Below are 20,140 nucleotides of genomic sequence, written 5' to 3' on the forward strand. Positions count from 1 at the left end.
AACTGCAGTTTCCATGGCAACAGATTTATTAACACAAACATTAAAGGTGTCTTGCACAAATATACACTACATTGATCGCATAACCCAAATTCAAACTGAATTGCTATAAAACTGAGATAGTGCAATCCACAACATTGTGTAAGATTTTTATGAAAATCTTCCGTTACCATGGCAATGCATTACGAAATACTCATGAAAAAGGTGTCTTGCACATCTGCCTGTGATAGCGGTCACACATGCCAAATTTGGGGCCAATTGCTCAAAAAATGAGAGAGGAGTTCGACCCACAAGATTTTGCAAAGGACCGACCGACCGACCGGCCACCCGACCTCAGAGTGATTCTTATAACCCCCCCCCCCTACACTATGTGTGGGTGGGGGTATAAAAAGCTGAAAAACAAAGAATGAGATAAGAAATTCCTTAACAATAGAATACAAAAGAAATTCATGAAATGATAAAATACATAAGAAATTATCTTTAATAATATCTGTTTTTCAATCCCGTTGTTGGAATGCTTCAAAGAGCATTTTCACTAATAAGTAGGCTTCTTCGAGTTTTATTTCCTAATTTATAGTACAACATCATACAAATGACGTACAGGTCTGAGTGTGTCAGTCGGAATTGTGTGCATAAGGTAACTATGGAATGCTTAACCCACGAGGCGAAGCCAAGTAGGTTTATGCTAAATTCCATAGTTACCGCATGCACATTTTATTCCGACTGATGCACGAAAAGACATGTGTGTCATCTGATTTATAGAATGGGTTATTTTCTTGTCAAAAACCCATTTTTCTATCGTGTTACCCGATGACAAAATTACTAGATGCATTTCCTTTTGGCTTGCACTAAAGGAGCATGCATCAGTCTTTACTGGATGCATGGCCGGCCGTGCATTAGTTTTTACTGGACGCAATGCCAACCTGAGTACGCGAACCTTTGTTACAAGTACGCGTACTCTTGCTACAAGTGCACGATAACATGTTTACCACTGTGACTCAGCGTACAGCCAGTAAAAATCAACACATAGCTCTCGACCAATCAGATCGCAGGATTCTCGCTATCCATTCTATAAAAGGGTTTATGCATAAACTAGCATAATTAATTCATGTAAAAAAGTAAATAAGAATATGGGAATTTTATTATGTTTTTTTTCTAGAGTTTGGTAGATTTTCAAGTTGATCAAGCGATTGGCGGCCGAGATCTTGGGGGGGGGGGGGGGGGGGGGGGAGGGGGTGTTGATTCAACCATAATCCATTTTACATAGGTGATTGTTGTATCAAGTTTCCCTGCATTTCTAGTTTTACATGGCATATTTAATGAAGAAACTATACAAATGTTCTTTGTTACAAACATGTTAAAACCATATTCTCACCTGAAGTTCACATAGTACGGCACTTTTTTCAGCAGAGTTTTATCCCACACCTGCTCAGCCAGTGCTCGGTGAGGAGGTGACCCCTTCTCAAGGTAGGACTTCTCCTGCACCAACTCCCCATGTTCACATTGGCCTGGACCGACACCTCCTCCAGATCCCCATGAGTGCTCATTCACCACGTGGTGGAGTACACCACGCCATTTCTCCTACAAGAACAAAGTCATTCAGAAAAAAAAAAAGCATTATAAAACCACATCAAGAGAAGGAAATAAGCTCTCATTGTTTGGACAATGTGAAGGTAATGGAGGGCTCAGGACCTGTCACTGTTTCACCCCAAATAAAAAGTATTTCAGCATAAAAAAAAATCAACACCCCTCCCCCTCCCAATATCTCTGCCTTCCTTCTTTCATTCGCCATGAAAAACGGCATATACATTACCTGTGACGTACTCTACGAAGCTTTTGAAATTTCATGTATTAACACCAACAACACGGGGCTATTTTGACCCATTGGGGACAAAATGTCTGATAACTTGTCGATTTACAAGATCTTCCTGCACTGAATCTGATGGCATGAGAAACCCTGATCCCATTGGGTTAATTTGTGGTCTTGAGTACACGAACCAATTAACTTGAAAATCAGCACATACATGAAACTAGTTGATAAGAATAATAATGCCCCCCCCCCCCCAAAAAAAAAAAAAAAAAAAAAAAAAATAATAATAATAATAATAGAAAATAAATGAACAATTCCTATTGGATTTAAATATGCAGTTTTTGGATGAATTTGGGAAAAGATTCATTATTTCCATCCAAATTCAAGACAAATTGCACAATTTCATCAGGATTTCTGTTTACAAAACTTTGAAGTTCATTATAACTATGTTGCAAAGCACATTCAAGAAAAAAAAATGAAGGGAGTCAATATCATTACAAATACCATACCTTGAACAATGCGCTGTCCCCTTCGCATGTCTGTGATGAAAACCACCAGTGGTTTACTATGTCCTTCAGCCAGGGGAGCAGGGGACGGTTTGCAGCTTTGCTGCAGACCTGTTGCATTGGATAAAGAAGGGGGTTATAGCTTACTCAATTTTTTTTGGTAAACTGATTGAACAGCCTCACTAGTGTTAGAGAATTGTAAAAAGATGATAGCAGTCATGTTCTAGAGCTTTTAAATATTAGGTGTGTTGCAAAAGCAAACTAAATTAAGGGACAAAATACCTGAGCAAAAGTTTTCTTGACAACTTACCTTTGTCAATTTCTTTCCAAGATTTTTCCCACCATGCCAGACATCGTGGGAATGCTTGATGGTAGGGTGCTTGGTTCCTAATGAAAGACAAATATAACGATTGTTAAAAAATCTCCTTTTCACTCTGTAACAAGGCTGATAAAACTGATCAAATTAATTCATATTCACTGTGCCAACTTGCAATTGACTTGACTGTTATAAAATAACTTGACATTGTCAGCATTCTTTACACTGAATTTTCACTAAAATGTCCAAATATCTTGTCTGGTATTTCCCATTTCTGACTTGATTTGCTTTATTTGAGGATCAAATAAAAAAAAAAAACTGATGACTCAAAGTTAGAAAATAATTCTAATACAAAAATCTTACTCATTTTAGCTGTTATTTCAGGGTGGGCATCGGTGATGATTTCTTTCACCTTGAGTCCCTTCTCCTCCAGACGAGCCACGCTCTCGAAGAAAGCCACAGGCTCCATTTTGTTGCTGGATCCTCCGGTCTGGCGCTTGTCCTTGAAGGACGCATGAATTATGTCTCCGCTGGATGCCTCCATCACCAGATAGGTCAGGTATTGTGCTGTGTGTCCCGGGCTATCATTACGCCCATCACCTAAAGAGAACATATGTATTGGAATAGAAGGACACTGTCAGGGCACACTGGAAATTCTATGAATTTCCATTTTTTGGATCTGTGCAATAACTAACTAATCATTTAGAGAAATAAGCATATTCTCATTTATCAAAGAAAACAGGAAGACTTTTCTAAATGTTGCAGATGAAATGTAATAGACAAATATATATATATATATATATATATATATATATATATATATAAATATTGGAATATTTACCCATCAGCACAACACCATCTGGTGTAGCTGCATGCTTAGCTACATTTGCAGCCATCAATCCTTCTGCGTGCTGCTGCACGGTTTGGCACACATATTTATTTTGTATGCGCTGGAAAGTCGACTTGTTGACCATGGCCAACCCAGCATGTCTTGCCAGCAGCTGTACTTTGGCAAAGTTATTGCCAGAGAGCACGATAGAAGAGGCAACCTTCATGTCTCCGGAGTGAACCCGGTTCACTGTCCTCTGAGTGCAGGATTGGGTTGTGTGGCCATCTGGGCAGGTCTACGAAAATGGAAAGACAAAAAGAAACTTAATAAATTGGCACTTCATATATTATAATGCATCCCTGGTTCAGCAGCTGCTGTACAAATGTATTTTGATATCTAATTCTTTTTGTTGGGGAGAATATTTCATCTTGCATGAATTGTAAAGTAAAAATACAACGGGCAAATAAGACAGACTTAGCACTGTTCAGAAATATTTACAAACAGCAGTATTTTTCATCAGTTTTGCACTCAAACATACAGAAACTGTAAACATTTTTTAAGCAATTGCCTGCCTTCATGCAATAACAAAATTTCCCATGACATAACTATAAGAGTCTCAAATTTTACAACCTTGATATCTAAGAATGCAAAAGACATTAAAAAAAATCAAAACTCATGAATAGTACCTTTATGTTATAATTTGGGTGAAATTGATACCACATGAAGGTCATGAGATCCCCATCTCCCTTCCGAATGATAAATTAAACTAGAAATGTTATGCCTCTGCCATAATGCACGATTCTCCTTATAGGTCTAAATAGTACATGAGAACATAGTGTGATTACATTTTCACAAAATTGGCAAAATGTTAAAATGACAAGTTTGTCACAAATGTGTTGAACGCTCACCTTCCTTGACCTATGTTTAATTGGATGAATATGAGAGCATGTATTTGGGATTTACGGACTTTGACTTGACTGTGACCCATCCATACGTTTATGCATTGAGTAATTTTCAAGGTATGGAGAAAAGGTGCGATTTCTGTATTAAATAGTAAATTGTTACCATTTTCATCTGGCCTTTGACCCTACAATTCATAAGATAATCACTGTAAGGCAGAAGATGCATGAATATGTAGTACGTTTCAAGATAACTTTAGCCACTTCCGAGATATGGAGGAAAAATTAGTTCAGCACTTTCACCTGTAGACCTTCTGACCTTTGAGGCAAAAACAAAAGAAAAAAAAATTTCCAGAGAATCTCTATTAGGTTAAACATACATAAACCTAGTGTCAAAAAAAAATAATAATCCTGCCGGCATTGCGTAAACATGAGGGAAATAGTAAAATTTTGAAGCGTTGCCCTTGACCTTTGAACCCTGACCTTTGACCCCACGATCCCTAAATTCTCTAGATAGTCACTGCCAGTCAGTACATGCATATGTACTATGTTCCATGAAGATACCTTGAACAATTTCCAAGTTACAGAGAAAAAAGTGAAGTTTTAATATCTTTACTTGACCATTTGACCTTTGACCTTTGACCTCATGACCCAAACTTTCACCAGAGAATCCCAATTTGGTAATGCATGTATACACTAAGTTTCAAGACAATATCTTCAGGCATTGCATAGATATGGTGGAAATAGAGAAATTTTATGTATTTGACCTTGACCTTTTGACCTTTGACCTAGCATGTGCACCCAAAAGTTGATAGGCACAACTTCATCCCCTAATACACATACATGCCAAGTTTCATGAGGATACCTCAACAGGTTTTGATAATTACCTTGTCCACAAAATTCATTACGGACAGAAGGACGGACGGACAGACAACCCGAAAACATAATGCCTCCGGCACCACTTCGTGGCAGAGGCATAACAACTACTTCTACCAATTGTTCAAAAACGAAAAAGAACACAGTTTTAAATGCATTTACCCAGTAAACGTGTGCTGCAGTGCCTGAGGGTTTAATTTCTATGGTGAGAGGCTCTTTCCCACATGCAGTGCACACTTTCTTGCTTTTCCTCGCAAGATCAGAGAGCACACTTTCCTCGATGAGAAAAAAACGTGCCGAGGCCGCAACATCTGCCTTCTCAACGCGTTCATGTAGGCCAGATCTTGTGAAACTTCTCCCTGCATCATCAGCCTCATCCTGCTCCTCACTGATGGTGTGCACTTCGTCTCCGACAAAGAGGACAGGAAGTCCTGTGCACTTGCTGCAATGAACAAAACATTAATTAATTGGTCTCTGCAACAGAGTTTAAGTTCAAGAACACATTTATCTTACAATATGTACAGCATGAATGACACAACTTGAATTTGGTATGGTAATGACAAGCGACCTGTTCCTCACTGGAACCGGGTTTAAGCTATGGGAATTTCAGCATCTTGGAAGCAACGGATCAATTACCTCTGCATTATGGATAACTCTGCCTCGATATCGTAATCGTCATCTTTGTCATCGTCGTCAATCTCCAGTTCATCGAGATAAACAAAGTCTCCTTTGACTTTGTAAGTAACACTAACACTGAAAGAAAAGTAAATAAAATATCAATTAGTCCAAAATATCAATATGCAATAGCCCATAAAAATATTCCTTGAAGTATTTTTTAAAAACTCTTTATTGTCCAGTTACAAAACTAAAAAAGGACGAGCCACAGACGCTAGCCCCTCACCTGAGTATCCCAATCGATACACTTGACACAGTATTCCCCACACCCCCACGCCCAGGGCAACATGTCCCATATCAACAACTTGGGTCCCTACCTCCTAGGGATTATCAGTTGAAATCCAGGCACTGATTCTGAAGACAATGAAAATATGGTTTTTCCCCTTGGCCCCCCCCCCCCCAAAAAAAGAAAACAACAACAAACAAAAAACACAAGGAAAAGAAGAAATTATGCGGTGCGTAATACAATGTCCCCGCTGAAAGTAGCATTTAGTAGCAAAATGTACAATATAGGTAAAAACTCAAGGTCAAAGGTCAAAGAAGTCAAAGGCCAAAATTCTGTGTAGAAGCTTTGAAGCCCTCACCCAGTGCCATCACATAAAGCAAAAGGAATCGAAATCGGGTTAGAAATGGCGAAGGAGTAGCATTTTGTAGTCAATGTACAATATAGGTCAAAAATCAAGGTCAAAGGTCAAAGAAGTCAAAGGTCAAAATTCCGTGTATAAGTTTTGAAGCCCTCACTTAGTGCCATCACATAAAGCAAACGGAAGTGAAATCGGGTTAGAAATGGCGAAGGAGTATCATTTTGAAGCAAAATGTACAATATAGGTCAAAGGTCACAACTGAAATTATGTGTAGAAGTTTCAAAGCTCCCATGTAGTGCTATCATATAAAGCAAACAGAATCAAAATTGGCTTATAAATGACAGAGAAGTAGCAAATTGAACATTTTGATCGCACACGGACGCACACACAGACAGACGGACGGACACACACACGTACGGAGCGAGCCTGTTTCATAGTCCCCTGCTCGAACTCGTTCGGCGGGGACAAAAAAACAAAACGAACCTTCATCCCCTCTAAAGGCCCTAGAAAGCCACCTAGGTCTTGCCATGAAACCAAACTATATTCCTTATGTATGAAGGTATCTTGACTCTACTGCTTTTGGGTCTAGAGAAGTAGATTTTTAAAGTTTTACCCCTTTGGCCCTCCTGGGGGCCACGTGCCACATGAAAAACTTTGGGTCCCTACCCCCTACGGAAGATCCCCATCAAGTTTGGTTCAAACCTCCCCACTGGTTCTGGAGAAGATGATGAAAATGTAAAAAGTTTATGCATGATGCGCGGCATAGGACGGACAAAAACAGATGGCAATAGCACACTTGGGCATTCAGCTCAGAAGAGATAGAAATTCAGATAGCGGTAAGAAGTTAGACTGATGGATCACCTAGTTTATGTATCTGAGTTTGCCCTGCTGGAGTACTGTTAAAAAAAAAATAAATAAATAAATAAATAAATAAATAGATAAAAATAACTCATTAATTAAGAGGAACATTAGTGTGTAGATGTGGGTGTACTGGAAATATGATATAAATTAGTAGACTTAATTCATTTTCTGGATAAGAAAAGTTAGCGATATTAGTAGAAAAACATTATATGTCAACTAATTCAATCATTATTTTGCAATTTATTTTGATTTTACAAAAAAGCCAACCAAAGAACAGCTACGGGTATTTCTGCTATTTTTTACCTTATAAGCAATTGATTAATAAGAAAAATTAGTAAGTAGCATCAAAGCATACACTTTAAATTGATAAACATTAATCAATCACTTGATGCTCACTCTAGTTTGTCTCCAGTTTCGTCTGATTCTCTTGGACCTTCCTCACTGCTGTGAAGAAAAAAAAAAGGATATGAAGAAAGAATATCATTTCAGGGTTTTTCTTTTTCAATCCCCTTATCCCATGATAATGTGAATAAATGCAATATATAAATAAATCATTTATTTGTAAATGTGTCATAAAACTAATTCACAAATGACAGATTCATCATTGATGAAAAAATTTTGGGAGGCTACAATGTAGGTAAAAATGTGTGATATGTGACGTCATCCAAATAAGAAGCACAAAATATCATCCACTTCCAACACACTACAGCTGCAGAATTTTGTGTCAACAGTGTCATTCGCTGAAAAGTTATCAAACAACCACACCTGGCCCCTACATGGTTCTACACTGTGATGGATCAGAGCTTTCTGTGCATACCTAGACACATTGGGAGTCCCTCCTATGGCTTCTACACCAGATTCTGCTGACCTGTAATGACAACATACATCGAAGTAACATAATGAAGATGGACGATTATGAATTATAATAAAGTAGAGAATCAATCATTGCAAAAACATAGACCGTTTCCTCAAATGACATTGCAATTTGCCTTTCTCTTGTGCTATAACATATTCAGTATCGCACACTACCGTGTGATTGCACGAACTGCAATACAACTGTAGTTGCAATGAACATGAGAATATAAAAGAAGTAGCAAATTTCGGGAAATCTACTGCCTCAGGAAAATGGGTCTAGTAAATTAGAATGCCTAACCCACAATCAATGATCATGTGGTATCACTTTGTTGGAAAAAGAAGAAAGAATGTTCCATACTTCCATTCTCTTTGGGCCACCTGGTATATGTATAGGAAAATGTCATCAAGAATGTATCTTCACAAGTTTTTCTTTATAGCACTGGACCTCTGGAATCTAAATCTAAGCACAAAATTTCAACTATTAGAACCACATAACAAGACCTGTACATTTTCATACAGTATTGTTTCTATTTACATACCGTGCATCTGAACTGGAGTCAAAATGAGTCATAACAGAAGGCATCAGAGGGACATTAGGGGTTGATGTGAAAGGAAGTCCTAGACCACGTGATGTACTAGGTGTGCTAGAAGAAAAAATTCACAGAATTTCCATAACTAATGATGTCAATCAATTTTTCCATTATTAATCTAAACTAGGATAGTACTTTCTTCTCTTCATCTCTACTGGCAAAGTGTGAACCTCATTTATATAAGCAGATTCTAAGTTTGTATAAAACATAGAAAGGTTTCATTTACTTTAGAGACAAGTCTAAATCACTGAACATCTTACAGAACTGAGTAATTACCAGTAACAGTATGTGAGAAGTTGAGTACATGTTTGTATGCAAACATTTTCTACTTTTGATATTTTTCATATTTAATAACTCTAGACTAGATTTCTTCATAATTCAATATAGTAAAATTTAGTTTTGTATTCAAAAGGTTAATCGATTAGAAACCAACTGTCTTCAGTCAAAACCGTTGCAAATTTAAGGTTTTTGAAAACCGTTTTGGTTAATTTTGAAACAAAAATATTGTTCATTTGTTCCAAAATCATAAACAATTTAATATGGATATCAGATTCTCATTAATGTGAGGGTTTATTTATTTGAGAAATAAGTAAATACATACATATCTGTAAAAATAGATAATTGAGTGACCAATAACAAGCATATTCGTGGTAGAAATTAGATGCAATGACATTTACAGAGTGTACTCATGACAAAAAAATGCCAGAAAACTGAAAAAGGTTAATTGAAAACCGACCGTTTTTTGAAGTAGCTTAACTGTTTTTGTAAATTTAACCGAAATAATACAGCTCTAGTAAATCTTTTGTACAATAAAGCAGAAACAAGTACAATTTCTTTTTCTGGCAAGACATGGTCAAACTCTCTCTTGTTCTAAAAATTGTGTTTACCATTTCTTTTAAATAATGGTTCAAGTATTACATGTAGCTCTCCCAAATCCTTCTGTGTTGTACAGATATGGGACTCTTGACAATGGCTGCAAGCTATTTCGGTACCATCACCTTTTGTGTACTTTTCAATTAAAGAATATATGAAATGCTAATGAGGAAAGCAGCTGGATATCCTTATTAGAAATTCTTTTGACGCAATAAAACACATGAGAGAGAACTCAAGCAGCTTGCTAAAATTTAACCATTTATTTTGTAAGAAATGGTAATAACACAAAAAGAAAGGAAATTTATGACACCAAATCTTGTCAGAACAAAATGTACAACTTGTACATGTTTCTGCTTTACAGTGCCAAAATTTTAGTATTATTATAAGCAAATACTAGCTGCATCCGGCGCTTCATGCCAGTGTAGCCAACTCATGCATTTCCCTCCATAAGCTAATATTCTCATCAAGTCCATTTGTGGATCACACATCAAACACTCTTGTTTGGATAGATCTTAATTTGACCCATCCATTTCCATCATGGCGAAGGCTGTAACAACCTTCCTGTGTTAGACCTATTTGTTGAGGAGATATACAATAACCTACTCCGCCCCACTTCCTACCCCCCCCCCCTTTTTTTTAACGTAACAATACAGTTTTCAATAAGAACCCTATTTTCATTATTATTTACAAGCATGAATAAACTGCTCCTCCCTCCCACAACCACCACCATTCCTCATTAACATCAAGCATATTGGGGGAGGGGGACCCCTTCTGCCCTCCCATTGCCTTCCTACATACTCTCATGGGACCATATTATTATAGAGTACATCCAGTTGATTGACCCCACCCCCGCTCTCATGTATTTTTTCAGCATAATATTTGATTAGAATTATGGACAATCTCACCATTCTCTCCATTGCATGATATTGAATACATACATAATATTGCATGATTTTAAATATATCAATTAAAAAACAATAAGTACAGTTGCACATCATAATCATCACCACCATCATCATCATCATAATCATCGGCATCATCATCAACTTAACCAATTTTTTGCTCAAGTCATCAAACTTTCAAAAGATGCAAAACGATATGTATACATGTACATTTGTATGTCATACATGTACATGTACTAAAATAAAATTACCATTATTGTTATTACAATTGTCCCTACTACATACATGTGTATCATGTCTATTACATTTTCATGATACTAACAGATCTTTCTAAAATGAAAACTTTTTGTCATGCTAAAACAGATTTTTGAAAAAAAACTTTTTTCCATTTGCAGACCCTTTTTTCCCCATTTGATTCCTTCCTCTAGTCCGAGTCTCTTTTACACAGCCTTTTTCTACCTACACACACACATACACTTGGTTTTGTTTGTTTACACATACTTGTGCTTATTTTGCCTTGCCTGCTTTTTGTGTACTTACAATGTATACAATTTTCTCTCCTCCAGTTTTTCATATGTGCTCTATTTTATTTCTTCTATCAATATTCTTTTCATTACTGGTATTTCATTGTCATTATTATTACTGTGTGTGTACATGTATACACTTTGATATGTTTGATTTCTTCCCCTTGTTGCCTCCTCCTGGTACACCTTTCAGGGCTCACTGTTTGCTCAGCCCCCCCCCCCCCCCCCCACCCCTCCTTTTGCTGTTGCTTTTTTCACTCTTTCCCTTTCTTTATCCCTTTGGTGTTCCCTATCTTCTTTGATGTTGCCTCCCTATTCATCCTTTTCCTTCATTGGTTGCCTCCTTGATCCTCATGATCATCACTGACCCCCTCTGCCTTTTGTCTGTCCCCTCTCCTCTGCCTTTTGTCTGTCCCCTCTCCTCTGCCTATTGTCTGTCCACCCTCCTGCTTTAATCCCCCTCCTTTTACCTGTTGGGCTCCTTGCCCATGACCTCCCACCCTCTCCTTTGTTTCTTTGTTCTGTGTACCCAGCTTGTCCCTGTCTGAACACTTTGCAATAACTTCAAACACATTTTGTCTACACGTAGTTTTCACATCTCTCTGTCCCATAATGCGGTGGATTGATTAATCAATTGGAGGTGATCAAACCTTCACTTAGAATTCTAAGAATGCACCATACTAAATTATCCAAGTATATATTTTATTTATTTTTTATTTTACAATTCATTTTCTTTTTATTAACATATTCATTTTTTTTACTTTCTCAATTCTTATTTTGGCAGTATCTTTCTATGACATGTAACTCGGAATGTAATTTATGAATGTCTTTGATTACATTTCACCCAAAATACTACTGCATTCTCTTACTGAACCTTTTTGAAAACATTTTCCTGCTTTAGAACAAAACATCACTCTTTGCGTAGTAAACCTCTTTGTGCATGAGCTTCAATTGAAGAGGAAATAAGGTTAAACAGTAAAAAAGGAGAGAAATAGAAGTAGAATAGTTATTATCTCGCGCTTCAAAGGAGAATCAGATAATGTCACAATCAAAATAACAACAGTGAGCAAATGGCAGAGAAATGCATACAATGTACAAGTACATGTACATTTGTATGGACGCGAGAATTTTTACAAAGAGTACTTGAGGGGTTGGGAGAACCACTATCAGTATGCCTGGATTCTGTAAGTAGATCTATACAACACAGAGCGAGCATGTCCGAGAAGTGCACAGAAAATATGAGTGTGTTCGCACGAACAAATGAAAGTACCATTTCCAAAGGCAAACAGTTAAAATTTCAAGAAACAAATCTACATCTGTAATAGAATTTTTTTCTGTGGATTTAATTTTTAGACTCTCGAAGCATTAAACTGGCTTGTTTTCCTGTGGCAGCAACCGAATGAAATACAGAAAGTAGTCTACAGTTCTCACTTCTCAACTTGAGTTTACAGTGCCAGGGAGAATTTCAGTTGCATGAAAAAGAGAAACTTGTGCGAGCATTGGAAGCCACGCCGAGTCGCTCGGCGTGGAAAAAAATTGCCTCGCACCACACAACTTGCTGAGTTTGCAGCACAAGCTCTGCAGTGGACTCCTCCACAGACAACATGGACTTTCACCATTTTTTCGATCTTGGCCATCACTCAGTCATCCTCGGACTCGTGGGGACCATTTCTGACATGTGGTGGCCCCTGGGATCGGGTGGTCTTAGAGGAGATAGCTCCCATATGCCATAGCTAACAGCAGATAGTCAAGATTTTAATTCATTAAATTTTCAGAAATTTGAGGTTACTTTGATTTACTGAGTATTCATTATCACAATATTCAATAACATTATTTCTGTTTTTATCAGGCTTGGGGGGAGGGGTATATTTCCAAAATTGCTGACTGGGCACGAAGAGAGGCTTACATGTAAATTCCAGTGAATCAGTAAATTGTGCTGTAAATATACTGTAAATCCCTAACAAAAGCGTAAATCACTAAATCTATCTTGGAATGGCCAAACATGATGATTTTTTTTTTCTGTAATTTTCCATTTTTCATCTAGCCGTTCAGATAAAACTAACTTACAAATCCATTGTACAATATAAAAGTTACAGAGAAAAGCACAATTTACCATTTTGAGAATACACGAATGGACACACACACACACACACAAACGGAGGCTATTTCACAATACCCTCAGGAGGCTATTTCATAATACTCGTATCGTGAACTTTATAAGCAAATCACCATCTAATACCCCCTTCCTTGTGAGCTAGTAACCATGTATCTAAGTCTTTGTTTTGAGGGTGAGATACAGATACACTGTAACAACAAAGATATTTGATTACCTTATCTCTGGATCTAAGCCTGGAGTTGATGACGCAGCCTCATGTTGTACATCTGTTCCTGGCCCAACCATTTGTTGACTATATCCTGATGTACCTGGCCTGAAAGACAAGATCAAATTTGGGAATATCACAATTTGAGGCTCTATCATTCATGATTATGTTGGACAACCAGGTACATACATTTACAGATAAACCTATAGCTGTATACATTTCGGTTCGGGAAATTTATACAAAACTACATTTTAAAAATAAGTTAAGTGATGATAAAATATGAAAAACATCCACATCAAATGAAATCTAATCCAGGACAATAATTATTTACATTATTTGCTTGTTTGTTGATTTTGGCACTATTAGAGACGTCCTTTGACATTCTGATTTTATGGAATAAGACTAACGGTAACATTAAAAATGTTGTGCACTTGTGCGCACGATGGGTGCAAGTCCTAAAGTCTCTCTGCACTTCACAATCCCCTAAAAAACCCTTACTTCTCTTCCCCAAAATATCAAAAAATAATAACAATGTCAATAATAATGTTAACTGAAACTTGAGGGACTGAGGTAAAAACAAAACATTAAAATACCTTGTCTCTGGATCTAAGCCTGGAGTTGATGGAACAGCTTCCCGTGGCACCTTTACTTTTGTTATTGATGCAGCCACTTTTGATCTACGTCCTGATGTACTTGGCCTGAAAGACATGATCAGATTAGGGTATCAATGATACATACATATATAACTGAAGAACAATCATGGTACTGCTCACAATGACAATGGATGGCCATGAAATACTGTAGAATACAGGACTGTACATGTAGACCACAAAGCAGACTCAAAAACATGGACAGCAATCGCAGCGCCCAATAAGTAATTGGCACTTGACAAAGAGTGCATTACATGTGGTTATAATAAACAGTGAAAGGCTCTAGAACTTTGTTACAATTATTTTATTTGTTCAACAATATACTGGTGTTGGTAATACATGAAGAGTAAAATTGAAAAACAAAACAAAACAAAAAACACAAATAATGAATAGCAAGCAGTCACATTTTCACACAATGGACATTGCAGTCTCTGTTTCCACAGAGGGATTAGTCCCTTCATGCACTAACCAAGGACGAACTGAGGCCAAGAGTAATCCCCTTCTAGCTGAATGCCTGATTGACTATGTACCACTGTCACCATCTTGATCATGAGGATGGGTAAACCAAGGTGGAAACTTTTAGATTGGGGTCATGATATAAAGTGAATGGACATCATTTTTTAGTCAAGTGAAATGGTATGGGATTAATATTATCAAGGGGGAGGTCGTTAATCACTACGCCTACAGCAATGTAGAAATTGGAAATGGTTGGGTTAAAAATCTACTGACCCACATTGTAGGTGTAGAGCTATCGGGGGGGGGGGGGGTGGTGGTGGTGGTGTTGGACACCTTCCTCTATGCCTTATTGATAAAGACACTTACAGTTCTCACATATGGTGTATTGAGTGTACTGATGCAATGAATGACAAAACATTTTCTGTCCATTTGATTTGCTAAGGAAGTTTTGAACAGATCTGCATTGAAATGCAGATTCTGTTCAGCTTGAAAATTTGAAAAAAAAAATTGAAGCCAATTATAAATGTATAATGATATTGGAATAATCAACATGAATATAATATAGGCCTATTTATAATTTGGAATTTATATTGCCGATGTGATGATTTTATTTTCAAAGTATCTTTTTTTTTTACAAGGATTTTTTAGTTGTTGTTTTCATGCAACAAATATCTTCTAAATGTAAATTTTATGCTTCTAGTGATGGTTGGTGCTGCAGAGACAGTCACGAATGAGGATATTCCACGGAAGTTATATTCAAACACAAAATTTCACATGAAGTTCAGTGAAGATTTGTTGTCAGACATCACACAAATACAGCTGTAGCCTTCTCTGATATTTCATCATCATGGCTTCAGTTTTTCAGAAGACAGACACTTTGATAACATAATTGACATTACATTTTTAAATTAAAATATGCTGTTGTTATTTTCAGGATGGGTAGATACCTAGTTGAAGAGGTATGATCATTATACATTTATTGACCAAATCCAAGATCAGAATGTCATATTTGCTTCTACCAGTACGTACTTCCACCTAGCTCACGAGAGATGTGCGAATTCATCCATCAGGGATAACAAAGAAACCACAAAGAAAACTCAGCAAGAGATCTCAGCTGATTTTTCTTACAAAATCATAAAACTTTACGGCTATTTGTAAAGCTACAATTACAACTAGATAACTCACAGAAAATTTGTACTTTGATATTTTAGCTTTTACATCATTTCTTCATTATTACTTACTTTGTGTACTATCTCCATTGATTGCATAGCAAATTTACACCGGTATTTTTTCATGGAACCTGCATTTACAAGCTTTGCTTTTGCGGTTCCATCATATTTCACAAGTTATAGAAAATTGTCTTACTCTTATGTACATTATATGACACACTTTCTGTCCATGACCCGACTTATAACATATTTTGTATCTCGCTTGGTTTGTTTTGTTTTGTTTTTTTTTTAAATGTATTTTGATGTCAAGTGAAATATGAAAATAAGCATGCTGGAACTGTTCACTGTGTCTCGAGTGCAAGACCAGTGCAGTTTCAGTTATTCAATTCAAATTAGTAAGAAGTACCCCAGGCTAAAGACAATTTGCGCCGACTTTTCCCCTTCATCCAGCTGCACACAATGCATCATAAGCCTACACATGGATTCTCTGGTGCATATAAAGGTGGCCAGTAGGGATACAAATACTACAAAGCCACTAAAGTCTGAACCATCTCGAACTAGTGTCGTGGCTTGGCGGTTGATCCCCCATACAGTAATAAGTATTATTTTTACTCCACTACCGGTACAGTACTTTGGGGAAACGTATAGTATTAGTATTACCGATCAATCTTTTTCTTTTATCTAAAATTATTGTTCATACAATTTTCACTGACTCTAAACAAGAGATGCTGTAGACTAGATCTAGATTGTAATTGTAGAACAAATTTTTCAACTGCATGTTGTTCCAAATGTCCCTTCTCAAAAATAAGTTTCAAACAATTGAGAACATTCAGTATCTAGATCTTGGCAGTATCACCCAGTTGTCTATGACAAATTGCATGTTCAATTTCTTCTCTTGCCACGAAACAGTTGCCGATATCAACCATGGAATATCTGAAATGGGATTAGCGACAGAAAAAAAAAATCCCAGCGTTAATTTCCTGTCATGCCATGGTCATTGGAAAGTATTTCCCCATCACTATCTCCACATGAAAAGACTGGTGCACAAAAAAAATATATACGGTATATATATATATATATATATATATATTTAACCGCTAGACACAATTAACAAGTTGTAACTGTGACATGACATGTATGATTGGGTGTCCTACATGTATAAACCAACAGTAACACCCTATGCTAATGTTTTCTCTACTAGAACTAACTGTTAGAAGACTTTATAGCATGCATTACAATGATGTTGCGGTCAAGAATTAGCGCGACCAATTCTTTTCTTCCGATGTTCGCTTATTTTTGTTTTCTTTGCATCTCTTTTTTTATTTGAACTTCAACCACGAACAGTTTCTAACTCTAAGCGTGTTGCGTATTTCTTTGTTTTGCACGTAAAGTGGAATTTTTCGCGGGGCCCGTTTGTAGTACGGGTGCGATGCGGCGGTACGGGCACCTACCATACCTAACAGTTAGTCCATAGGCGTCTACTAACAAAAAAAAAATGGTCTATAAGTATAATTCCCTGACCTGGTGCAGTACCAGAGCCTAGACTAGAGGACCATTACACGATATATAATGCCAAACTCACATGCAATAATGTTAAACAGTATATTGGATGATAATTTGTACACTCAAAGACAAAGTCATTACCACAACTAATCGTCTAGAACTAATCGTCTATTTACTCACCTGGTTTCGAGCACAAGTCTCCCCTCATCCACTGCGTCGAGGAGGACCGACGCCAACTGTCGGGCAGTCACTCCCTGTGTTTTGGCTAATGCCATCCAACGTTCGTGAATCTCCACATGCATTAGAACCTTCTTGTTCCGCTTGCCCCGCTCTTGGTCTTGCAGTTTTTTTCTTTCTTTCCGTGCACTTTTAGAAAGGGCCGACCCTTCAGGCCTCCCAGGCCCCTTTCTATCGAGCTTTTCCATTCTCACGTTAGACAATCATACACCACGTACTAGTATGCGCGAACGATCGACCTCAAATGCATGTATGCAATACGTGCAACGCACGCATCGCACTCACTACTGTAGTACCAAGGAATCGCCAGCTGCGCCTCCCACCCAGCTAGCCCGCATCGCATCGCATGCAGCACACGTAGGCGAGAGGGATTGCCTCTCGAGCTTTCAATCGTACCGTTGCGTAAAACGATCGGTCACATTCACGGTACATACACACGATGTCAGAAATTCCCAAACCTCTTCTCGATGTACGTTAGATTGCCGCAGAGGGAGCTATTCTGAAATTACAGCTTCTAACGGTCGATTTTTTTTTTTAAAAAGCAGGAATAATTTTCGGGGCCCGAAAAGAATTATGTTGATTGAAACATTACAGATTCGTCAAGTTTAGGCCAGTTTTTAGTTTTTTTATTAAGGTGAAAGTTCTTAATAAGTATTCTCTTCAATTTAATACTGGATTCATTGAATTTCAAATATTAGGTCTGCAAATGGGACTCCCTACCTTTAAGGTCGAACCGCGAATTCAACATCACACGAAAATGTTTTGAAAAGTTGTGCGAAATTAACCATGCAAGGAAATGTTTTGAACTCGCCGCTTGTTACAACGCTATTGCGCACATGCACACACAAAGATTCCGCGCATTGAGTGTATTGACGGTCAACACACACACAGGGATACCGCGCAATGTAGGTACAAGCATGTTATAAAGTCCTCGAGATACAGGATTTCAGGTAAGCCTGCAATTAATTTTAATTTCTATTTAATAAATAAAAGAATAATTGGATTATAGTTTGGGTTTTGATATGCAAAATAAAACAGTTTTTGTAGACTGTGAATTCACAGATTTTGACGACCGCGAATCTAAACACACGCAAAAAAGTCGGCACCAATGAAAACCGCGAAAGTATCTGTACGCAAAAGAAACCACTTTTACAGTTGTTCATTTTCACTCCTTGACCGATATGTAAAATGGATAATGGAAATGAACCTCTTTGCTATGGAAATGCTCTTTATCATTATCATCATAAAAATTATTTATTGACTTTCAGACCTTCTTCTTAAATCTTGTGGAGATCAATAGGTCGAATATGGAGATAAATTATAGATTTTTTTTGTTGTTCACAATGCCACAGAATAACTGCAAGACATGCATTTGACATAATGTATTCAAATGTATAAAGTGCTGTGTGAAGTGGCTTGACCATATACACTGGTCAAATGTGTACATTATGGACTACATAACCCTATCAGTGGACTTTGAGATATTAACAGTACTGTGCTGTGCGGCAAATGTTTTGACACCCCTTCTTGGATAAACAAAAATTGTTTAAACTGTGGGCATGTCATCAGTGAAAACCATTGATCCCAATGCAATTCAGCCTCTTTTTGATGTGAAATTGGATTCAAGTTTCAATAGGAGGCACAGAATCTTGCTAAAAAGTCAATTTCCCCTCTAACTCTTCATCATGTTAAGTCTTCAGGTTTAACATTGAAATGGGGAAGGAGGTGGTTCACTAATATGTACCGTATTCAGTCATCAAGTTATTTGACTCTGGACTCTCTTGCTGTGTGTATCATGCATTGGAAGGAGTTGAAGTAATCAGATTAAAAGGTTACAGTAGCTTTGATTACAAGCTGTGTGGATCGTTATGAAAGAAGTTTGTTTGATTATTGGCAGAATCTCTTATTGGCACTGGAGACATCTAGGTTAATTCTTGATTCTTGTAGTATGTGCTGACATAGAGGGCAGTATTGATGCCTTTCAACTGGTAGGGTTCATTCTGAATTGCCTTAAATTGATGTAATGTATAGAGTTTTGATTGACGGGGATGTATTGGTACTGTCATGGCACAGAAACAAACTGTAATTGTAATGACTGCCTGCAAAGGACAGTGATAAAAGACATAGATCTACTGGGGAACTACAACAAGGCCCTTGAACAGGAATTAAGATCACTCTAAAGTTATCAAATACTGTTGATCATAATTTTGTATTTTTATTATAGTTTATTTGCTTGCAAGTTTCATTTTCTTTTTCTACATCAGCCAACATTTTTTTTTTCTTTTTTGCCTTACATGGTCTCTTCAATATTCATCTCTGGAAGAGTTTTGGAGTTGGTGCAGCATTATTCAATTGGACACCACACGTCCATATTCCAGGAAATAGTGACATTTTGTTAGGGGATTGGAACAGACATGAAAAAAATGACATGTCCAATCAACTGTGCATTATTACAAAATCAGTCAAAAACTGTGCAGTATTCTTCATCATGTCTAATCATATGTGGACATGTCTTCTCTCCCCGAGACCAAGTTGTTTCCTTTTTAAGCCTTGCTTCATGAATTAATCTTGCTGATAGTTTCAATTATAATGGTCCCCAAGGTACTATTATAACAGGAAAAACCCCTCAGCTATTATCTTAATTCCCAGAACTCTCTTTCTACATTCAACTTCTACGTATGACCCTTTCCAGTCATAAACTTGGTCA

General features: G+C 37.3%; 2 protein-coding genes across 2 annotated transcripts in view; one reads left to right on the top strand and one right to left on the bottom strand.

Annotated features, from left to right (window-relative positions):
- LOC139717372 (5'-nucleotidase domain-containing protein 1-like) overlaps positions 1 to 20,140 on the top strand; it is a 311,234-nt gene that overhangs the window by 37,254 nt on the left and 253,840 nt on the right. The gene's annotated exons all lie outside the window — the stretch shown is intronic.
- LOC139717350 (uncharacterized) lies at positions 1,369 to 17,621 on the bottom strand. Its single transcript, XM_071628858.1, has 13 exons — positions 17,377 to 17,621; positions 14,012 to 14,116; positions 13,428 to 13,526; positions 8,748 to 8,852; positions 8,171 to 8,221; positions 7,750 to 7,797; positions 5,870 to 5,986; positions 5,396 to 5,675; positions 3,471 to 3,753; positions 2,993 to 3,229; positions 2,624 to 2,700; positions 2,317 to 2,424; positions 1,369 to 1,578 (listed from the first exon to the last, which is right to left on the bottom strand). Exons 1-13 carry the CDS (start codon positions 17,619 to 17,621, stop codon positions 1,369 to 1,371), a joined length of 1,965 nt encoding a protein of 654 aa, XP_071484959.1.

Source organism: Diadema antillarum, unplaced genomic scaffold (assembly GCF_040938485.1).
Source record: "Diadema antillarum isolate AM-2024a unplaced genomic scaffold, OU_Dant_1.0 scf00000007, whole genome shotgun sequence".
NCBI classification, from domain to species: Eukaryota; Metazoa; Echinodermata; class Echinoidea; order Diadematoida; family Diadematidae; genus Diadema; species Diadema antillarum.

What these genes read in the sequence shown, in the direction of transcription:
- LOC139717350 (XM_071628858.1), bottom strand. Translation starts at nt 17,621, where the DNA reads ATGGAAAAGCTCGATAGAAAGGGGCCTGGGAGGCCTGAAGGGTCGGCC. An exon ending in AGATGGTGTTGTGCTGATGG is followed by an intron (nt 3,230 to 3,470) that starts GTAAATATTCCA and finishes TGTTCTCTTTAG; the next exon opens with GTGATGGGCGTAATGATAGC. An exon ending in TTGGAAAGAAATTGACAAAG is followed by an intron (nt 2,425 to 2,623) that starts GTAAGTTGTCAA and finishes CCAATGCAACAG; the next exon opens with GTCTGCAGCAAAGCTGCAAA.